A 23,170-nucleotide genomic window follows, 5' to 3' on the forward strand; every position below is an offset into this window, starting at 1 on the left:
CCCTCTTGCTTTGCACTGGTGAAAACACATTTCCAGGGGTCAGTATCTGCCAGACAAAATTTCCAAGCTTGAAGCCTGAGACTCTCTAAGTCCATGGCAAACATAGCTGAATTCACGTCATAGCATTAAGCATTAAACAATGTAGAAGATATCCTTACCCTCTCCAAGAGCAATTGCTGCAACTCTTTTTCACTAGAACACTCCTCTGGAATCTTTAGTCTGACCCAGAATGTTATGCTTGAAGATAATTCAGGTATTTCATCTTCATCTTCATCAATATAAGTATCTAAAGAAAGCAGAGGCATAAATCAAAAGATAAACCCATATATCAAACAGTAACTTTTATTTCAATCATTGCTATATTTTTAAATGAAAACAACAAGCACTTGTCAAAAGTACAGTCTATTTTTGATACAGTGATCAAGCCTAAGCAGAAAAGCTTTCTCCTCTCAATGATGCCAAATAAAAATAGAGTTAGCCTGCCTTATAACAAAACAATTGCTTTTCTTTGTTTCACTCCATAAAGAATCTCCGGTTCTACTGAACATAATACTAGAGGGAAAGTCAGCAGCGGGGTATGTGAAGAGCATTAATTTCTTTTTTTCAGTGAAACTGCACACACGTGTCAAGACAGGTGTAGGGATATGAAAAATGAGTGACAGGTAACAGGGAATGAGAATAGGAACTTCTCTGATTACCTGCAGTTCTGTGCTCCTGGTGAGGAAGTGACGGTCTCCATTAGAACAGAGGTGAGGATTGAAAATGAGCCTGGGTGAACCCAGCCCTTGAATTTCCCCGGGAAGCAAAGAAAGGGTGACATCACTGTTAGAGTATGATTCAGAGAGGAATGTTGACACACTCTGTTTGCAGAAAGGAAACAGCACAAATGCCAGGGCCACAGGGTACCTGGGACTTACCTTCTGTAGACAGTGAGTTCTGTGTGGCTTCGTGTGTTCTAATGACTGAGCTAATTGATGTTTAAGGAAGAAGATCTAAGGGAAATGTACACAAAGCCCGGAGCGAGAAGCTAGAAGTTGGGGTTAGGGTTTCATCATGCTTCTATGGCCTCGTGCCAGCCTCACACTGGGCTCACAGAATATAAAGACCACCTCTCTGGCCCTGAGAAAGGCGTGGGTGGGCAGAACCTGGTGTGTGGGTGCCCCTGAACTTTTCTATCAAATCCCATGTTCTAAAAATAACAATCAGCCTCTATCCCTGGATTTGGCAAAGGCCACTGTGACTCAGGGCTGGAGCGATAGCACAGCGGGTAGGGCGTTTGCCTTGCACGCAGCCAACCCAGATTTGATTCCCAGCATCCCATATGGTCCCCCAGCACCAGCAGGAGTGATTCCTGAGTGCAGAGCCAGGAGTAACCCCTGTGCATCATCGGTTGCAACCCAAAAAGAGAAAAAAAAAAGCCATTGTGCTCAATTAAGATTTCTGATAGAAGAGTGAAGAGCAAGAACCTTGGTCCTGCAGAGGTCTGGGAAGGTGCAGAATGGCGCACGGGGGACAGTGCAGTTCCGAGAGGCATTCTCAAGACCGCTTTTTGGTTTTGGCAGAGTTCTCAGCCCTCCCGGGTAAGAGTGGCTCACTGACCCGGGCTGTTTGTGCAAGTTACTTGGCTTATGCTAATCACCATTCCTTCTAGGACAGTAGAATTTTACAAGATTGTAGGCAGCAGTAGCCTCATGACAATCTGAGCAGAAGCCCTGGGGATTGAGCTTCTAATGAGCTTCCAGGGTAGACAACAGCTCACATTTATTGTCACGCTCATTTCTGGAGGTAAGAAGAGCATCTCAAAATAACAAACTCAGATCCCTTTCTAACTATGCACAAAAGTCAAATCAAAATGGATTATAGGCTTCGAAATCAGACCTGAGTCTATTAGTTACATTAAAGAAAATACAGGTAGAATGCTTCACAACATTGAAGTTAGAGGCATCTTTAAGCAGGCCAACGAAACAAGAACCAAGATGGATAAATGGGACTACATTAAATTAAGAAGCTTCTGTACCTCATGGGAAGTAGTTACCAAAATACAAAGGTACCACACAGACTGGGAGAAATTATTTACCCATCATTCAACTGATAAAGTGTTAACTTCTAAGCAATATAAGCACTTGTAGAACTTTACAAGAAAAATAAACTATCCAAAATAAAAATAAATAAGTCATCCAACCCCATCAATAAATGGGGAGAAAAGATGAACAGAAATTTCCTTAAAGAAGAAATACAAATGGCCAAAAGGCACATGAAAAAAAGCTCTACATGACTGAACATCAGGAAAATGCAAAGCAAAACAATATTGAGATAGCACCTCACACTAGAGACTGTCACTCATCAAAAAACAAGAACAACCAATGCTGGCATGGATGCAGTATGGGAAAAGGACTCTCATTCACTGCTGGTGGGAATATTAACTTGTCCAGCCTTTCTGGAAAACATTATGCACATTTCTTAAAAATAGGAATTGAACTTCCATTTGACCCAGCAATTCCATTTATTGGAATATACCCCAAGGGCCCAAAATCAAAATTCAGAAAACACATCAAACACATCTGCACTCCTATGGTCCTTGCAGCACGAGCCAAAATCTGGAAACAACCCAAGTGTCCAAGAATAGATGACTAGATAAGGAAATTATGATACATATATACAATGGAATATTACTCATAGAAGAAGAGATAAAATCATGCAATTTGCAGCTACATGGAATGATCTGGAGATTGTCATGCTAAGTGAAGTTGGTCAAAGGGAGAGAGACTGACACAGAATGATCTCTTTTTATACGGGATAGAAAGAAACTTAAAGTAAAGTAAAAAGTAAAGGCCCTCCCGTTGATCATCGATGAATCTCAGGGTGTCATTAACGATCCCAAACACATGAAATTGTCCCTGGATCTATATTATTATAGACTCTGGTTCTATACTATTACATCATCTTGTCTGAAGTCAGGCACTCAGAGCAAAAAGACTTGCAGTGAGTAGAAAGTTATAGTAAAGAAATAACTATTCTTTAATCCAAAGTTTTTCCCCATTTTACATTATGCTTGAGTAGGAAATTTGTATCCAATATTTGGTCTGTTACTATCACTGTTTATTTTTCTTGATTCCTTTGTTGTTAGCATAGCAGAATTCATAACTATATATTTGAAATACTTTAAAGGATGATCTTCTTTTTTTTTTTTTTTTTTTTTTTTGCTTTTTGGGTCACACCCGGCGATGCACAGGAGTTACTCCTGGTTCATGCACTCAGGAATTACTCCTGGCGGTGCTCCAGGGACCATATGGGATGCTGGGAATTGAACTCGGGTCGGCCATGTGCAAGGCAAACGCCCTACCCACTGTGCTATTGCTGCAGCCCACCAATCTTCTTAAGTACAGATTTTACTGTTTTCCATGTTCAACATGTGCCAGTCCTGATTAGTGTACACCCTTAGCTTTACACACACCATAAGCATTTCCATAATAGATATCAATATCTTGGGAAAGAACAGGGGATGGCAGAGAATAGATCAGGAGTTACATAACTGCTGAAAATCCAGGACAATAAGAAAAGATGCAAAACTTGAAATCAGTTCTCACTAAACAGTCTAATAGCATATACTTGTAGCAACTAAGCAATCAATCTGCTAAAACAGTCGTGCATGTTAAAACAGTGACACCAAAGCTAGAGGAGTAGCACAAGAGGTTAAGATACCTGTCTTCCATATGGCTCCCTGTCACCACTCTGGTTCAAAAACCCTGCACCACATATGGTGCCCTGAACACCACCAATGGTCACTCCTAGTCTAAGAGCCAGGCAGAACCCTAAGCACAGTCAGGTGTGTTCCCCAAAAATAAAACAAAAATACAGCAACAACAATAGGGCTCCCCAAGTCAGAAGATCTTTTATACCTCTAACAAGACTTCACCTGAGTAGCACATTCCAAATATAGACAATGAGTTTACAAAAAATCACAAAATATCCAAAGTAATTGGAGGTGAGCAAAAACATCGCTTCGACAAAACTATAAGAAATGAGGGTGAAAAGGTGGCCTTAAATGCCAGGTGCCTTCAGGAAATTATTAAGAGTCTCCAAGGAAGGAAGGTAAAGTCACCGTGATTCTGATGGATGGGGTGAAGTAGAACCATAGGAGATGGAAGGAAGGAAGGACTTGGCATAGCACTGAGGTGATAGTTGAAACAGGAGAAAAGGAATAAGTAATAGCAAGCTATGGGATGCAGAATTGATATCAAAGATATCCAGAATAACTTTGTATTTTTTTCTCCATCTGACTTGAGCATCTTAGTTAAATTTCTGACACTGTTTTTTAAAAAGAAAAATCAATACATACATAGGGGTGATACATGGAGAATAGCAAGTAGATAGTAAACCATGATGTCACTGTCAAAGAATCACTGAAGGGAAAATGAGTCATTGCCTAGATAGGAGATTTTAAAAAGGAAAATTAAAAACTGGTTGTAAGATATCAAGCCTCGGTAACAAGAATAATGTTATTGCAATAAGTATGATGGGCTGGAGCGATAGCACAGCGGGTAGAGTATTTGCCTTGCACGTGGCCAACCTGGGTTTGATTCTTCCATCCCTCTTGGAGAGCCCAGCAAGCTCTCGAGAGTATCCCGCCTGGCAGAGCCTGGCAGCTCCCCGTAATGTATTTGAAATGCCAAAAACAGTAACAACAAGTCTCAAAATGGAGACTTTACTGGTGCCCGCTGGAGCAAATCAATGAGCAACGGAAAACAGTGCTACAATAAGCATGATGTATAAACATTCTAATAAGGACTGTAAAAACCAAATCATGGAATCCTCAAATACCCTAAAGCCAAATGAGCATATTTCCTTTAAAATAAAGACTTGGAGACTTGGAGAAATATTTATACGTTTAGGTTAATTGATTTAGCAAGTAGCAAAGTTAAGCTACATTCATAGACTCAGGTATTTTTTTAAAAATCACTTATGTGGAGGAAAAAGAAACTTTCATTCACTGCAGGAAGGAATGTTGACTGGACCAATCTTGTTACAAAACAATATGGACACTTTTCCAAAAACTAGGTGTTGACTCAAGAATAGTAGAGATAAGTACCAGGAGGATTACTCCATAGCTTAGAAGCCGGCCTCATCCTGGGGGAAAAGGCAGCTCAGATAGAGAAGGGACCAAGTAAAGGGTGCCAGGAGGGCACACGCAGGATGGGTGATGCGGGCTGAAAGGAGACTAGATCAACATGATGGCCACCTAATTCCGCTATTGCAAACCACAACACCCCAAAAAAGAGAGAGAGCAAAAGGTAATGACCTGCCACAGAGGCAGGGTAGAGTGGAGGAGATGGGGTGGGGTGGTGGGAGGGATGCTGGGACCACTGTTGGTGGAAAATGGGCACTGGTGGAGGGATGGGCACTCGATCATTGTATGACTGAAACGCGAGCATGAAAGTTTTTGTAAGTCTGTAACTGTACCTCACGGTGATTCTTCAATAAAAAATATTTTAAAAAATAAAATAAATGAATTAAAAAAAAAACTAGGTGTTGAACTTCCCCAGCCATCCCACTTCTTAGCAGCTGCCAAAAGGGTCCAAAAAGCTACCCAGAAAAGACACTGAAACACAATTCACAACAGCCAAAACATGGAAATAACTCAATTGTCCAAGAACAGATGTAGCACTGTAGCACTATAGCACTGTCCTTTCATTGTTCATCGATTTGCTCGAGCGGGCCCAATAACGTCTCCATCGTGAGACTTGCTGTTACTGTGTTCGGCATATCGAATACGTCATGGGGAACTTTGCCAGGCTCTGCCGTGCGGGCGTGATACTCAACAGTAGTTTGCCGGGCTCTGCGAGAGGTTCAGAGGAATTAAACTCACTCGGCCAAGTCGGCTGCGTGCAAGGCAAACGCCCTACCAGCTGTGCTACCGCTCCAGCCCAAGAACAGATGAGTGCATAAAAAAATATATGTACCCACAACAGAAAACTAGTCGGCTATAAGAAAAGATAAAACAATGCAATCTGCTATTATATGGATGGATCTGGACTGTATCCAGCTGAGAAAAGTTCATCAGAATGAGAAACACAGAAGCAGAGTGACTTTCTTCATATGTGGTATATAAATAAACTGAGCAAGGAAATTAAAAATGCTCAAAAGCAATAGAAATGGAGAAGAACTGGTCTGTAGTAGAAAGCTTCCCCCTGCCCGCCACCCCTCCACCCCCCGTGGGACAGTGATAGAGGGAAGTGGACAGCGAGTGGAGGGAACAGTATGGACACATTTTGCATATGAATCCTTGTCAATAGCTCGGTGCCTGAAATAAATTAAAAGTCATTTATATTTTACAAATGTGGAAAACGTACGCCAAGAAGGTTGAAGATTTTTACCTAGTTACACAACTAGATTGTGGCTGAGCTGTAAGAGAGGGGGGGAAGGGAAGAGAGAGAGAGAGAGACAGAGACAGAGAGGCAGAGACAGAGACAGAGAGAGACAGAGGCAGAGACAGAGAGAGAGAGAGAGAAGAAAAGTGCCTCCCATCGAGGCAGGCTGGGGGTCGAGGGTGGTGAGAGGGAAACTGGGACATTGCTGGTGGGAAACGTACACCAGAGGAGGGATGGGTATTGGAATACTGTCTGACTGAAACCCAAGCATGAGCAGCTTTGTAACTGTGTCTCTCATGGTGAGTCAATCAATTAATCAATCAATAGATAAAGAAAATTAAAATGCAAAGGATAAATTGATTGGGGAGGGGGGCAAATGATGGAAGTTTTACATGAACAGTGATTTAGATGATTCCTGGTACAACTCTCCAACAAGGAAAATTCGGCAAAAGCCTGTCAATATAGATGCAACTTTGGACAACCTGGCAAGCTACCGAATGTAACCTGCCCACACGGCAGAGTCTGGCAAACTCCCCGTGGCGTACCCAATATGCCAAATACCAGTAACAATGATGGGTCTCATTTTCCTAACCCTGGAAGAGCCTTGAATATGGCACTTTCTAAAAAATCTCAGGGCTAGGACGAAGGAGACGTTACTGGGGCCTGCTCGAGGCAATCGACGAATAACAGGATGGTCGTGATCATGATAGATGCAAGCAAGAAAGCCAATGATGAGTCTCTGTCACAACAAAGGAGAGGCCAGAAATAGCAGATCTACAACTCTAGAGATTCTTCAGACCCACATGAGCACAACACAGAGCTGTACACTGCAAATGAAGCAGAAATGGGGAAAAAAGTGGCTGGATTTCTTAATTAAGCAACTGCCAGACCTCCAGAATAATTTGGGACCTCTGAAGCAAGGGGTTAAGGAGGGAGCAAGAGACAAGATATGGCTGCCAAGCTCTCAGTGGAAGGAGCAAGTGAAACAACCTACATGAAGCAGCCAGATGATATGAAAAATAAATACAAAAAAAACATTTAAAGGACAGTGTAGCACACCTGAAGATTTCCAAGGAAGAAAAGCTCCAAAATGCTAGAGAAAGATGAAAAAAAAAAAAAAAACCCTGAAGATCCACAGATCCGAAGAAACTGGAAAGGATTCTATGGAAAACAAAGGTGACAAAAGTGGGGGGGGGGGGGAATAGAGAAATATATGAATGATGAAAATGAAAGTAGGTAAAAATACAAAGAAACTTCTGAAGACTGTGGTCTATAAAGTTGTTACTATTTCCCTACCCCGATCCCTGGACTAGTTTATTGCTTGCTAATGTTGTCTCCTGGGGATTTTCCCATGAGTCACACTAAGGAGCACTGCTTATGCAGCCTGTCTGTTGGCCAGGGCTCCGGGATACCATAAGATGTGACTCTAATTCCCAAGTCAAAGGTAAAACAACATAGCTGGGTGTGCTGCCAGCTTTAGATAACCGCATTTCTGCTCGTGGAAGCCTGCCGGAGGGCGGAAATCCAGGGAGAACAAAGGGGGCCCAGGAGCACAAAGGGAATCCCTGGAGAACCTGAACAGTGGGAAATGCATTCAGGATTTAAATGCACCAAGTGTTAAAACTGACCACTTTAAAATCCTCTTTTCCAGCATCAGCCTACTCGGTACAATTTTGTTTTGTAATATTAAAGTGTTTTGCCCAAACCAAGGAACAGTTTCATTTGGAAGATCTCTCTCTACTCCCTGCTGAGGCATTACCAGTTTAACAAAACAAAACCCAGGGCTGGAGAGATAGTACAGCAGGTACTTGCCTTACACAGGGCCGGCCTGGATTTGATCCCCTGCAAAATGCATATGGTCCCTGGAACCCTGCCAGGAGTAAGGCCCTGAGCACCTCTGGGTATGGCCCAAAAGCAATAAAAACATATCTAAACCAAAAGTATAACCCCAGATAATAACATATTTCAGAAAGAACATAACATTAAAAAAGAAAGGCTAACTTTTTTCTTTTATCTTCTACCCCAAGGAGAGAGGAGAAATCCTTGAACAATACTCAAAAACAACTGACAGGAAACCAGGTATCCAGACTCAAGAAGATTCCTTGGGCTCTCCCTAGAACACTGACATTTTCAGCAGAGTGGGCCGTGTGTCCTGAGTGCTGGAGGCCTGCTCTTTCCCCCAGTGTGCACGAGGCTCTGGCTCAGTGCCTTGGCCTGAATGTGGCAGGGCCTCATTGTACTGCCAAGGGCGGAGTGAGGGAGAGTGTCCCCAGGTGCAGGAAATAGTGCGTGCACAGCCCGTAATGAATTAACATCAGTCAAAATGACCACAGACTGTATTATTCAGGATAGCTGTTAACAACATCCAGGACACAGAAACCTCCCTATCAGGCCCCTCCTGGGCAACCCACTTCCTCCTCCCCCACTGCCAAGTCTTTCCTTTCTGTGGTTTGATTTTATTGTCCCTCCTTCTTCGTTAACTCCAGCTGCACAGTTCTTAACTCTTTCTGAGAGCTTCTCTGAGGGCACTACGGAACCTGGAGACAGGTGAGGAAGGCAAGAAGGCCAAGGGCAAATGTGTTCCTGAAGAACCTCACTTCATAAGGAATCTTGACATGCTCAGAAGTCCTACAAATTATTTGACCCATAACAGTGGTCCTGGCAGCTTCTGCAGTGCGACCCCAAATGTACCTAAAAAGTTTGTCTGGGCAAGAAGGATGGTCAGGGAAAGGCACCTCCTCCCTGCAGCTTCCTGCCTATGGCGCCCCCTCACACCCACTGCTCTCCCCACAGGCCGGAATTTTTCAAGGCTCAAGAAAATCCAAAGTATTTACCTGATGCAAGTAAAATGTTTTAAGGAAGTTATTAAAGTGTTAACATTTAATTTTTTTTTAATTTTAGGGGACTGGAGCAATAGCACAGCGGATAGGGTGTTTGCCTTGCATGCGGCTGACCAGGGTTCGATTTCCAGCATCCCATATGGTCCCCCGAGCAACGCCAGGAGTGATTCCTGAGTGCATGAACCAGGAGTAACCCCTGTGCAACGGCAGATGTGACCCAAAAAGAAAAAAAAATATTTATTTTAGAACAAGCTGAAAATGGGTTGTTTCAAAAGTGTTGGAAAGATCTTCTCTGCATATTTTCCTTTGGTCCTTCATGTCCCCCTCAAGAACTGTTGAGAGAAAAGCAACCCCTTTCTCTGCAGATGACTCTCGGGGAGTTAAAGATGTCAAATAACTTTTTGAGAATGGAAGCCAGGTCTTAGATCTTGTGTTTTATAATCCCGAATATCTGACAGACTCGACCTGTTCCATCAGTGTTTGTTCCAGACAAATCAGACAAGATTCAAGGTATCACCAAGGAGTTTTGACAGATTGAGACTGTGTGACTCAATGTCAGTTTCAACATGCAGGTGTAGGAGTTGATGGGAAGAGGGAGTGGCAAAGTTCCTACTAAAACTGCTGTGCCCTGCCTCGTGGACGAGGTGCAGCTCCTCTGACGAACTTATCAAAAACAGCCAGTGGCCTCAAAGAATCCTTCATCCGCCCAACACTGCCCTAAATAACTGAGCAAACCTGTTACAATTCCCTTGATGCAGGAGATGAAGAGGCGTAGAACAGAAGAAGTAGAAGGTAAGTGGCCAGTGGAGCTTCTTAGGGTAACTCACAAGACTCCTTCAGGGGGGACATGGAATCTCCCCACTCTCAGTCCCATTCTTTAACTGAATTTGTTAGAAAGCAAACAACTTCACTCAAATTCTTGTAGACATCTCAAATCCTTCCAAGTGTATCCTAGGTTTAAATGGGATCCCCTCGCTCTACAATCATTCCCACAAACAAAACAAAACAAAAAATCGGGGGCGGGGGGGGGGGGGCAGTGCAATAGGACAGGTGGAAGGGTGCTTATTTTGGATGCAGTGACCTGGGTTCAATCCTCGGCATCCCATATGGTCCCCCAAGCACCGCCAGGAGTAATACCTGAGTGCAGAGCCAGTAATAAGCCCTGAGCCATCTCTGGATGTGGCCCAGAAACAAAAACAAAACAATCACATTACTTTCTACTTTGAAATTAAAATGATTGGCCACAGAAGGGGGCTATATTCATACTTCAGGAAGTCTCAATTACACCAATTATATATTTGTTAAACCTGATAGTTACCAAAAAGGCAGTTTAAAAGACTACATCATGCAGTTATCAATGGTTCACAAATAATTTTTAATTGAAATGATCTCAGTATTACAGTAACACTGTCCTCTCATTGTTCGTTGATTTGCTCAAGCTGGCACCAGTAACGTCTCCATTGTGAGACTTGTTACTGTCTTTTGGCATGCTGAATATGCCACGGGGAGTTTGCCAGGCTCTGCTGTGGGGGCGGGATATTCTTGGTAGCTTGCCTGGCTCTCCGAGAGGGGCGGAAGAATCGAACCTGGGTCGGCCGTGCGCAAGGCAAACGCCCTACCTGCTGTGCTATCTCATCAGCCCAGTATTACAGTAAAATCCTAAAAATATTTAGTATTTTATTTTTCTATTTCTAGGAGGGATAGCACAGTGGGTAGGGTGTTTGCCTTGAACGCTGCCGACCAGGCCGACCCGAGTTCGAGTTGGACTCCTCCACCTTCAAATCCTCCACCGAGCTGGAGAGCCCGGCAAGCTACGCCCGCACGGCAAAGCCTGGCAAGTTCCCTGTGACGTATTCAGTAAGCAAAAAAACAGTAACAAGTCTCACAAAGTTACTGGGCCCGCTCCAGCAAATCGATGAACAATGGGAGGACAGTGACAGACAGTGACAGTGATTTCTAGTTTTAAAATCTTATTAAGTGGACCAGAGAGATAGTACAGCGGGTAAGGCACTTGCCCTGGATGCGGACAACCCCTGTTCTATCCCTGGGAGCACAGATGATGCCCGCTGTCCCTTAGGGAGTCATCCATAAGTGCAGAGCTAGGAGTGAGCCCTGAATGCGACCACAGACAGCCCAAAACAAAAACAAAACAAAAGAAAAAAATCTTATCAAATGGTTTTAGAAATGCAAATAAGGCTTGCTCTTCAAGTCATTTTCACCTTGAATATGTATCTCACTTTCATGGCTGTTTCTTTGCTTGCTTATTTCTACTCTGGAAAAGCCTGTGTTTCTCTCTCTCTCTCCTCTTACATAGCACAGCGGGTAGGGCGTTCGCCTTACAAGCGGCCAACATGGCCGACCCGAGTTCGATTCCTCCGCCCCTCTTGGAGAGCCCGGCAAGCTACCGAGAGTATTCGATATGCCAGACACAGTAAATAAAAACCATCCTGCTTTAAAAAAAGAAAGAAAGTGAGAGAAATAAAGAAAGAGAGAAAGAAATGCTAGTATAAAAAGGACCAGAAGATAATAAAATGTTAACAAGAAAAACAAGAAAAAGATAATATATGTGAACTATATGGTTAGCCCCAGCAATGCTTTTGTTCGATATATATAAATATAAATACAACGAAGTTATTTTAAAAATAATTTAAATAATTACAGATTTAGTAATTATTAAGTATTATTATTAAGTATTATTTAGTAATTATTTTAGTAATTTTTAGTTTTAAAAATCTGTATTATAAGGGCTGGAGCAATAGCACAACGGGTAGGGCGTTTGCCTTGCACGTGGCCAACCCGGGTTCAATTCCCAGCATCCCATATGGTCCCCTGAGCACCACCAGGGGTAATTCCTGAGCGCAGAGCCAGGAGTAACCCCTGTGCATTGCCGGGTGTGACCCAAAAAGCAAAAAAAAAAAAAAATCTGTATTATAAACATATTATAAAATAGGTAACGTATTTTATATATTATAATACTATCACAATCATTCTGTTGTTCGTCGATTGCCTCGAGCAGACCCCAGTAACATCTCCTCCGTCCTAGCCCTGAGATTTTTAAAAAAGTGCCATATTCAAGGCTCTTTCAGGATTAGGAGAATGAGACCCATCATTGTTACTGGTATTTGGCATACTGGGTACGCCACGGGGAGTTTGCCAGACTCTGCCGTGTGGGCAGGTTACATTCGGTAGCCTGCCAGGTTGTCCAAAGTAGGAATGAGATAATAAGATGTTGCTTGGCCGCAAATGCCGCAAAAACTTCTATTGTGACAGGAATATTCAAAACACTAACAGCATCGCCTAACTCAGTTTACATTCCATCCAGCAGATATGGTACACTGCAAACATCAATTTCTTTTTATACCTTGATTCAAGGTTAGCGTATAATACATTATTTTATCATTATATTATAATAATACACCAGGTATATCATAGTTTTACCGCGGTCATGGTCACGGTCCTCCCATTGTTCATCAATTTGCTCGAGCCTGGCAAGCTACCCGTGACGTATTCGATATACAAACACAGTAACAACAAATCTCATAATGGAGTTTTACCAATTATAAGAAAAAAAATGAACAAACAGGTATGGAGATATAACAAAATATAAACTAGTGCTTAAGAAAGTTGAAATTTTAAGTACAAAATCTTAAGATGTAAAATAAAGTAAACAATGTCAAAAAATAACTGGAAGAATCCAGTGGTTATAAAACAAATTTAAAACAAATTAGAATTAAAAATAAAAATTATATTTATCTCCTACCCAGCACATACCACAGCAGCTTTACATTCTTAACATAACTACTGAAACAGCAATACGTGTATCTTCCATTTCAGTGTAAATCATTAAACAGGGTCTTAAAATATGTCAAATTAGTCATGTTTAAATTCTCTTACCTCTAATAATAACTAAGCACATGATGATCATTAAAATGACAGCTACGAAAAGAGAGACGAAGGCCATCCACAGCTTGCACTTTCCGAACAATTTTTTATTACAGACTCTCCACGGACTCTCCTTTTTGGCCTGCAAATCAGAGGGAGAGCGTGAGGCAGTCACTGGGTCTGAATGCACATTTCTGAGTGCTCACCATGGGTCAGCTCTAGAGGAGAAAGGAGCAACCTGGTCCTAGTGGGCAGCGGTTACCAGTCCTTTAACGGCCGACTCACGGGACAAGAACAGAACTGAAGAACCCAGCAAGAAAATGCTCTAGGGGTCCAGAGTAATAGTACACGGGTAAGGCGCACGCAGCCCACCTGAGTTCGATCCCCATCATCCCATATGGTCCCCTAAGCACCGCCAGGAGTAATTCCTGAGTGCAGAGTCGGAGAGCATCGCTGGGTGTGACCCAAAAAGCGAGGGTGGGGGGTGGGGGGAGGGGGGGGAGGGGGGGATGCTCTAGGGCTCTGGTGTGGGAACAATAGATTTTTTTTCCCTTTATTTTATTTTATTTTTTTTTAAGTTGTAAATTTACAATTTTTTGTGCTTTGGTTTCAATTATACAATGATCAGATACCCATCCCTCCACCAGTGCCAATTTTCCACCACCATGGATATTATCCCCCCCACCCCCATACCCCCATCTCCCCCTGCCTCTGTGGCAGGGCAATCCCCTGTGTTCTCTCTCTCCTTTTGGGTGTTGTGGTCTGCAAAAGAGGCATTGAGTGGCAATCAGGAACAATAGATTTTTGAAGGACTGCCAGAGGAAAATATTCCAAACCCTGGAGAGATCATCCTTTGTGTTGATTCGATGAAAAACAAGTGAATGAATGGGAAGCACCATGAGGCTAAGCAAAGCACAGTGGGCTTTCAGAGGCAAGTGAAGAGAGGTAAGATTAGACAGGGAAATGGGTTGGGGGGGCCATTAATTGGTGGATTCGGGTTCTGGGGACTTGCTGGAGATACTGGAACACAAGAGCTATGTTGAAGACTAAGAGTAAAATGACTTGCAGTTAATATAAGTCACAAGACAAAGCAAAGATGCTTCCAGACTCTGTGTGAATGCCTGGGAAGAGAAATCAAAATGAAAGAGGAAGCTTGAGTTTTCCCTTCCCAGGGACAGAGGAAGCCACAGTTCCCTCTGGTCAGACGTTCTATCTCTACCCCCATCAACCTGACACATTCATTCTTTTTTTTTTTTTTTTTTTTAATTTATTGAATCACTGTGGGAAAGGTTACAAAGCTTTCAGGTTTATGTCTCAGTCATGCAAATATCAAACACATTTCCCTTTACCAATACTTATTTTTTACCATGAAGAACCCCAATAAAACCCCATCCCCCCACCCCTCCCCGTCCCTGTGAGGCAGATGAATTCTAGTTAACACTCTATCTGCTTTGATTAGATTCATTGTTTCAATAAAAGATTCACCACTATTATTTAGAGTTTACCCCCCCCCCAAATCAGACCTGACACATTCATTCTTAAGGCTCAGTGTTCCTGGAGTTTCCCAGAACCATAAACTTCCCCTTGGAGCCTAGGCTGACAGCAAGACCAAAACACGGGGCAATGATGCCCAGGAAGAGTGAGACCAGCTAGACAGCCCTGTGACTTTCCAGCATCCTTTATGGACACTTGCCAACTGATAAGAAATGCAAAGAGTCTTTAAGTTCTACACAACACTTCCTTTTAACTTAGTCCTATACTAAGTTCCTGCCCACCCAGGCAGTTCCTTTTCCTTTCTCTTTTACTTTCCAATAAACTTTTCAATTTTTCAACTCTGAATCTAAGCACGTTTATTTCTCAATGTTTTTTTCATTCTTGAAAATATTGAAGAACCTTGGAATAGTTGATGTCAAGAGAGGGGTTCGGCAGGGTGATACTATTTCACCGAAACTCTTCAGTGCCACCCTCGAGAACATCATGCGACGACTGGAATGGGAAGGAATGGGAGTGAAGATAGATGGTCGGCAACTACACCACCTCCGCTTTGCTGATGACATTGTTTTAATAACACCAAACATCAGCCAAGCGGCACAAATGCTGGCCGACTTTGACCGTGAGTGTGGAAAGGTAGGACTACAGCTGAATCTTACAAAGACAATGTTTATGAGAAACAGCCTCGTTCCTGATGCCCACTTCGTTCTCAACGGAACGACCATCTCCAAATGCAACAGCTATGTGTACCTAGGTCGAGAGGTCAACATGACAAATGACCTGGCACCCGAGCTGCGCAGGAGGAAGAGAGCGGCTTGGAATGCCTTCAAGAATGTCGAAGAAATAGCTAAGAGGACGAAGAACCTCCGGCTCCGGGCACATCTCTTTGATTCCACTGTTCTTCCTGCATTAACATATGCCTCAGAGACCTGGGCCCTACGCAAACAAGATGAGAACGCTATTCAGGTCTCCCAAAGAAGAATAAAAAGAGCTATGCTTGGAATATCACGTTTCACTCAAATGAGAGAAAAAATCCAGAGTTCCGACATCCGTAGATGATCAAGAATCAGGGATGCTGTCTCATTTGCCAAGGTGTCAAAAATCAGATGGGCTGGTCACGTAATGAGATTTAAAGACGACCGCTGGACTAGAGCTGTTACCGACTGGATTCCACGGGATGTCAAAAGACCGTCTGGCCGCCCACCTACCAGATGGTCAGACTTCTTCGTCAAGATCATGAACGATCAGTTTGAGGCTCTTCATGTTCCCAGAGCGAACAGATGCCATTGGGCTACACTAGCACGCGACAGGGACAAATGGAGACGTTACTGGCGCCCGCTCGAGCAAATCAAAGACTAACGGGAAGTTAAGTGATTAAGTGATTAAGTGGAATAGTGGACAAACAGACCCTCCATTATCGCTTCTGCAGTATTTGCATTTAAAGGAAGGACAAGAGTCCTACAGGGGGTAGGGGTTTGCCTTGCATGCGTTTAACTGAGGTTCCAACTCTGGGTATTCCAAAAGGTTCCCCTGAGCAGCTCCAGGAGTCATTCCTGAGTGTAAAGCCAGGAGTTAGCCCTGAGCATCACCCCGTGTGACCCAAAAGAAGTCAAAAAGGGGGGCGGGGAGAGGAAGTGAGGAAGAGTATGGTGTCCAAGGACTAATTTCTGTGGTTTTTGAATCACCAACAGTTCATTTCATCCAAACAGGCCCTTCCAGGCAGGCATTAGCCCATTTCAAAGCTGCTACTTTAGAGAGAAAAACTTTGTCATTGCAAAACCTGCAACGGCTGGAGCAATGGCACAGTCGTAGGGTGTTTGCCTTGCGTGCAGCCAGCCTGGCCGGCCGAGCCAGGTTCGATTCCTCCGCCCCTCTGGGAGAGCCTGGCAAGCTACCGAGAGTATCTCGCCCTCACGGCAAAACAAAACATGCCAAACACAGTAACAAGTCTCACGATGGAGACGTTACTGGGCCCACTCGAGCAAATCGATGAATAATGGGAGGACCATGACTGACTGTGACAGCAAAGCCTGCAACTAAGGCTTTGGTCCACAGCCCTCCTCAGCGGTGCTGCAGGCTATGCTTGTCTGTGTGCTGTGGTGGGGCCTCTAGTGGCCCTTGTCTCTCCCTATACTTTGGCTCACCCACGGGTCATTTCCGCATGGAGGCAATGGGGGCCAGTGGAGAATTAAGGGGAGGGGGAAGAAAGAGGGCTGGCAGGTCACTGGAAGGTTTTCTCTATCAGCCAGGAATCCAGCTGGATTCTTAATGCCACTTAATGCTAGGCTCGCTATCAGCGAGCTCCTGAAACCTGAAGGCCCCTGTGGAACATAAATACATAAACCAGCTCCCATGGCAGTTGTAAAACTAGAGATAACGCAGCATGAGCTAAACAAATACTCGCTGCTCACCGTGACTCACATGCTCAGAGAGCAGCAGGGACTTCCGGGCACCTGTGTCCATTTGCTTGTTTATCCCATCATGACTTTATTTATGGGGTTGGGAGGGATGTTTTCCTGGTGGTGCTGGGGAAATCTGGAAGCAATTCTCAATGGTCAGCAGAGTGGGTCTGAACCAGAGGCAGGGATCACCTCAGGACCACACACAGAGGCAACGTGAGGGTGTGGGGGGGGGGGGGGGGGACTGAGGAGGGACCATAAAGTTCAGTTTCCAGGGATCGAAACTCTGAGGAGAAAGGCGGGGCCGGTATGCGCACTCCACCCTTTCAAGCCTTATCCCAGTTCCTCCCATTGTAATTTTAGTGGTGGTCATTAGGAAAGAAATTGTCCGTGGTAGATTTAAACGCTTCACAATTCCTCCACAGGGGGTTTCCAAGCCTGGAGGCATATCAGAATCCCCTGGGCACTAATTTAAATACTAAAGTGGAGTGGACCTTGAACCGTACCCGACATTAATAAGGAATCTAGATTTAGAGGTGAGGCTGATCTGAAACCTCCCCTCTCTTCCCACCTCAGGTTAAATCTCACCTTCCCGGTCATTCCGCCTAATAGGAGATTCTCCCTCTGTCTTCCCCAAGGGGCCACTGCCCTTGCCAAGCTCACATAGAAACAGATTTTGGTTTTGTCCCCCTGAAACAGGCGGGCAGGAATGAGATCTTGGGAAGTAATAAAAGCAACTGGACCCAAGGCGGCAAAACCCACCTTATGAGCAAAAGAACTCAGACCTGCATAGACCTTTACCCCAGCACAGACCCAGAGAAGGCTGGATTCCCCTCTGAGAGGATTCAGCAACAACAAAGGCCAGGAAGGGAATATCAAAGAAGACCATCAACTATTCCCAGCTCCACTCCTTGGTAATAATTACCCTAGAAAGGGCGTTTGTTTGTTTGTTTGTTTTTAATTGAATTACCAGGAGATACACAGTTCCAAAGCTGTTCACAGTTCAGGTCTCAGTCATGCAATATAACAACACTCATCCCTCCACCAGTGTACATTTCCCACCACCAATGTCCCCAATTTCTCTCCTGCAGGAAGAAAGAAAGGTTCTTAGGGCTAGATATGAGGGAGGCAATTGAGTGTTCAGAATGATCTGATCAGAAAACCGTCCTAAATTAAGTGTTTCTGAATTCCAGAGACAGAACTTTCTCTCAACTGGAACTGAAGACTGAGAATGAGAACTGCTCTAAAACTTCCAAACTCAGCCACTTTGGGAGAAAAAAAGATCTCAGTACAGGAACTTTTCACTTCTTAAAGGAGAAAAGCATCTCTTCCTTTTGACAGAGCTCCCGGGATTATCATCACCCACTGCACCACAGTGTGGCACTGCTGAGCTGCCTGCATGCTAGAAACAACAAAAAGTCCCAGGGTGGACCCCAAAGCAGAGTTTCTGATGCAGTACATGTGCTCTGTCTCACCTCAAAATTGGATTAGAAGGATATGAAGCCCCCTTCATAACAGGTCACAGTGACAGGAATATTCCTTTGCAGTATCTCTTCCAGAGAGTTTTACAAACTCTCTCTTACATTGTGTAATGGCACCATATGGTTTAGGAATTTTTGTGCCTTTCTTCTGAACATTCCTTAAGAGAGCCATATCCCTCTTCACACAGAGCCTAAACCCAAGGCTCTGTATTACACGATGCTATACCAAGAAACAGTGGCAGAATTACACTTATCATGGACACAAGAAGCTTTCTTCTCTTTGGCTCTGTCAGAACAAATATATATAGGCCAGGGAAAGAGTTCTTAATGTGTAAGAAAGCCTGTATTTTGTTCATTGTAGGATCTAATTCACTTGCAGATCCCAAGTACAAAAGACTGTTGATACCTGTCCTACATTCTGAAAAGAGAGTAGTACTGAGGCTAATTTGCAGCTGCCCATTTAGTCTTGCCTACTTCAAAACTATCCCTGGATAGGTTTATTATTATTCTAATGTTTCTGTCATCCCTTAAAATGCCTCTGTAACTTCTTTTTGGAAACTGAGGTCAGATTTAATGAAATGAACCATGGCAGAAAACTAGACTTGTTCTATCACCCATGGTCTTTTTCACTTTTTGCACTGGTTCTGGGGATTACCCATGACAAATCTGGACCGGGGATGCAAGGCATGAACCCTAGACCCTGCACTATCTCACAGTCCCTTCACTCTGACCCGACTAAATTGCTTTTTACTGTGACCACAGACAAAGCAAAGTGCCAAGGCCTGTGCTCCTTCCCTTTAATCCTCAAACGCAAGTCAAGAAAAAAGTTCTTTCTGCTGCGTTTGTGCACAGTAAGTCTTCACTTAATGTCAGTGTTTGACATTAGAACTTTAAGGACTACCATATAATATCAATAGATCTATTTTGTTCAGCGTCAGTGAGGATTTTTGTTTTCTCTTCAGCATTATACACAAAACACCACTAAATAAAATGAATTCAATGAAGGACCATCTATATAGCTTGCATAGCTGCCTTCCCACGGAGGAAGACACCATGATAGGAGATGTTTTCTTCCTTCATAATGAGGAAGAAATGAGCCCCAAACTGATCCCTATTACTCTTCTATTTACATATTCATTTCTTTTTGTTTTTATTTTTGGTGGTCTGGCAAACTCCCTGTGGCGTACCCAATATGCCAAATACCAGTAACAATGATGGGTCTCATTCTCCTAAAGAGCCTTGAATATAATCTCAGGGCTAGGATGAAGGAGACGTTACTGGGGCCTGCTCGAGGCAATCGACGACTAACAGGATGATTTGTGATTTGTGATTTTTAGTGGTGGTAGAAGGAGACCCATACCCAGCAGTGCTCAGGGTTTATTTCTCCTGGCTCTGTGCTCAGGGATCACTCCTGGAAGGGCTTTGAGAATCATATGAGGTGCTGAGGATAGAATCAGGGTCAGCTGGATACAAGGCAAGCACCCTGCCTGCTGTACCTTCTCTCTGGCACAAATACATCTGATTCTTTTAAGGATGAAAACTAATTAGCTTTTTATGGTGGGGGACCATACCTGGCAGTGCTCAGGGCTTACTCCTGGCTCTGTATTCCTGCAAGTGTTATGGAATGCAAGGGATTAAAACTGGGTCAGTCGAATTCAAGGCGAGTGCCCTATCCACTCTAATATCACTCAGGCCCCTTAATTAACATTTTTTTAAAAATGCACCTCAATTTATTGTACAGATCCAAATAGAATGATTAAACCATCAGCACCACCCCCCCACCACATGGTTTTCAACAGTTCTGTCTTTCCAAGTATTTCTAAATGCCACTCATGCGTTCCTGAAACTTTTCATCCCATGCCTTTCTGTACTCACCAGAGCTTTACTATTGGATGACCTACAGAGCTAATTCACAAGGAAGTCTAAGATATCTGAACATGCCTGACTAACAAGGAAGTAATCAGACCAAGAAAGCATGTTCTCAGCTGGTACATTCTAAACAAGTGTAAAATGCTGATTCTTTCCCTGTGTTTGCCAATACTAAAGCATTTTCAAGAAAGTACCTGTGATCCCAGACAGAGAAGTCAGGTAGTCACATTGCACTGCCACAATTTGCAGGAGGGAAAATACACACTTCAGCCCTTAGCCCCCATAATGGTGGGTACTAAATGGAACCCACCACTTAGTAATAAAGCTATTGCCACAATTCTGTCCCAACTCACAAAACTTTTGAGGAATGCAGGCTCATTCCAATCAAGCAGGCTTTCCTGTTCCCAGTCTTGGGTACAAGTTCTTTGCTTTGGTCCCTTTAAGGAACACAATCTATATCCAACTTTCATTCTTCTGTGAGATTTTTTTTTCAGGCAAATATAAGGTACCCAATTACTCTTAACAATAACTATAGATTCCTGTAAAAGAAGGGTTTCAGGACTAGGGTGGAACATAAGTCTTGCACATTCAAAGTCTTTGCTGAAATCACTTCACTGTATGTCATATGCCCAGAACAATTGGGTATGGCCCTGATACCCCCTGCCCAGGATCTACTGTCTGCATAGCCTAGAGTGAAGCCCCACAATAATCTTTAGATCACATTTTATTTTAAATATTAAAAAAATAATAAGTAAAGCAGGTTTCGCAATATTTCCAGGGATCGATGCCTAGCTGAATCAATGCTTTTAACTTCTGTATTTTCTGTTTAGCTCTGAAATTAACCACTGAAAGCCAGTGGGGTTGCAATGGAAGAGTGGAACTCAGAAAAATCAGGTTTGCTAGAAACATTTACACATACAGGTAGTGTCATGCCCTCAGTAAACCCTAACAGAGATTGGTATCCGTCAGAAGGCAGATGGCGCAGAATTCAAAGTACTTTACAAGCATTTGATGAGAAGTGAATAATATTTCATCATTGCTAGGGCTGAATCAGAAAAGAATTTCACTGTATAAACATCATCAAGGATTCCCTTGAAGATTAAGATGAGGCCGAAGCGAATGCCTCTCATCTAATTCTTTGGGACAAGAACTTTGAATGTTTTGCCCTTTTTAGTTCAGTACTGCTAGTTCACCCGCCAGCCCTTACTTAATCTTACTAGTTTCTCACCTCTTCCCTATTTCTCCGCCTACGGGATCAAAAGGCCAGAATAGAGGAGAAAAAAAAACAAACAAACAATTTTTTTTTAAAGGAGACAGAAGTCGGTGTGCCTTGGGAATAAAGAGGCGGTGAGAATGGGAATGGTGAGTTACGGATGAGAGTTAGGAAAGAAGGGAGGGAGAGACTCGGGTGGGACAGGGAGGGAAAAAGAAAAGAAAAGCCACCTGGAGAATCCAGGGGACCACTCAAGCCCCCCGGACTGGGCAAAGGCAAAGGCAAACTTAAAGGGTAGAAGTTAGAGCCCTTTGGCAGCCCCTTTACCGCTTGAGATCCTCCCAAGGAAAGACCAGCGACACACCTCACTGGCAGGAGTGGAATTCCTGGCGGGCCGAGAGCGCTGGAGAGCCTGAGACCGGCCCGGGTCGGGGGTTTCCCTCGGGTCCGCTCCCTACAGAACGTTTCCGCGCGCACCGCCAATGCAGGGCGTTGGGCGCCCCGGACGGCAGCGGAATCCCGGAACTGTCCCCGGGGGCCGGGCCGAGCTTCTGGTCCGAGTGGACCCTGGGGGAGCTCGGGTGACACCGCCGGCGCCAGCGGACCTCACCTGGGCGTCGCGGGGTGGCTCCGCGCGGGGAGCGACGACCTGGACGTCTCCGTTGCGAAGCGCCGGCTCCTCGGGCAGGAGCCCCTCGAGCACCGACAGCTCCACTGCATCTCGCGGCGACGGGGGCCTGGAGCCTTCCATGGGCCGGCGGCGGAGGCTGGGCCCGCGGCCCAGTCCAGGGTGCAGGGTCCAGAATGAACAGCTCCCGGCCCGACCGGACACACCCCACCGCCCAGGGCCGGGGCGGGGCCTGCTCTCGGGGTCGGGAAGCTAGCTGGCTGGCACCTGCCCCGCGCACCCCGTGCCCTGCTGTGGCTCCAGAGCAGAGGAGGGCTGTTTTTCTGGTTTGTGCAGGGCGCTGCCCGCTCCTGCTTTCACTGTGTGTGTGTTAGAGACGGCTCAGAAGTCAGAGCCGAATGGGGGTGCTGGCGACCTGGCCGGCTGCCTGGGTGGCAGGCTGCGGTACGGACGGACCCAGGTGCCAGGGAACGAAGCTGGTATGCCTCCCCGACCGGCTGTCCGTTTGCCAGGGCTTGCCCCGGTTTTTGGTCGCCGACAAAAGTTCATTCATTCATCCACAAGTCATTACGAAGTCTCTCCTGCGTGCCAGGCTTGGAGCTCATGAGGATGAATAAGTCATGCATGAGTACACTCCTTTCTCCTAGGTCCGGAGGAAAGCAGGGAGACTGCATTGAGAGGTGCAGAGGAGAGTGGACTTCCAAAACCCAAGGCTGTCCTCTCACGGGGTTTCTGTCGCTGGTACCTTGGGCTTCGGCCCTGCCAGTCTCCTTATCTGAAATGTTGGCTGAATGCTAAGGGCTGACCTAATTGGGTTGTCGCCAGGATGAAGAGTCGATGTCGGTAAAGGACTTAGGGTGACACCAGAGCAAGCATGATGAATGCTGGCTACTGCCTCTCCCTTTAAAGAAAGGGGCCGCAGACTGCCCACACTGAAAACAAACTGAGGGAAAAGTACTGATGGGCACCCACAATCCATCCTTTAGGACAGCTGGTATC

General features: G+C 44.6%; 1 protein-coding gene across 1 annotated transcript in view; it reads right to left on the bottom strand.

The window, feature by feature from the left end:
- Window positions 1–22,311, bottom strand: part of CUNH3orf52 (chromosome unknown C3orf52 homolog) — a 46,383-nt gene extending 24,072 nt beyond the window's left edge. The window contains exons 1-3 of the mRNA XM_056109410.1: window positions 22,154–22,311; window positions 13,103–13,232; window positions 159–286 (exon numbers count right to left, since the gene is read on the bottom strand). Of these exons, the coding sequence (XP_055965385.1) occupies window positions 159–286; window positions 13,103–13,232; window positions 22,154–22,294 (399 nt within the window). The 5' untranslated portion in view covers window positions 22,295–22,311. The remainder of the gene's footprint in view (window positions 1–158; window positions 287–13,102; window positions 13,233–22,153) is intronic.
- Between the last annotated feature and the right edge of the window lie 859 nt (window positions 22,312–23,170).

This window comes from Sorex fumeus, unplaced genomic scaffold (assembly GCF_029834395.1).
Source record: "Sorex fumeus unplaced genomic scaffold, SorFum_2.1 ptg000265l, whole genome shotgun sequence".
Lineage (NCBI taxonomy): Eukaryota > Metazoa > Chordata > Mammalia > Eulipotyphla > Soricidae > Sorex > Sorex fumeus.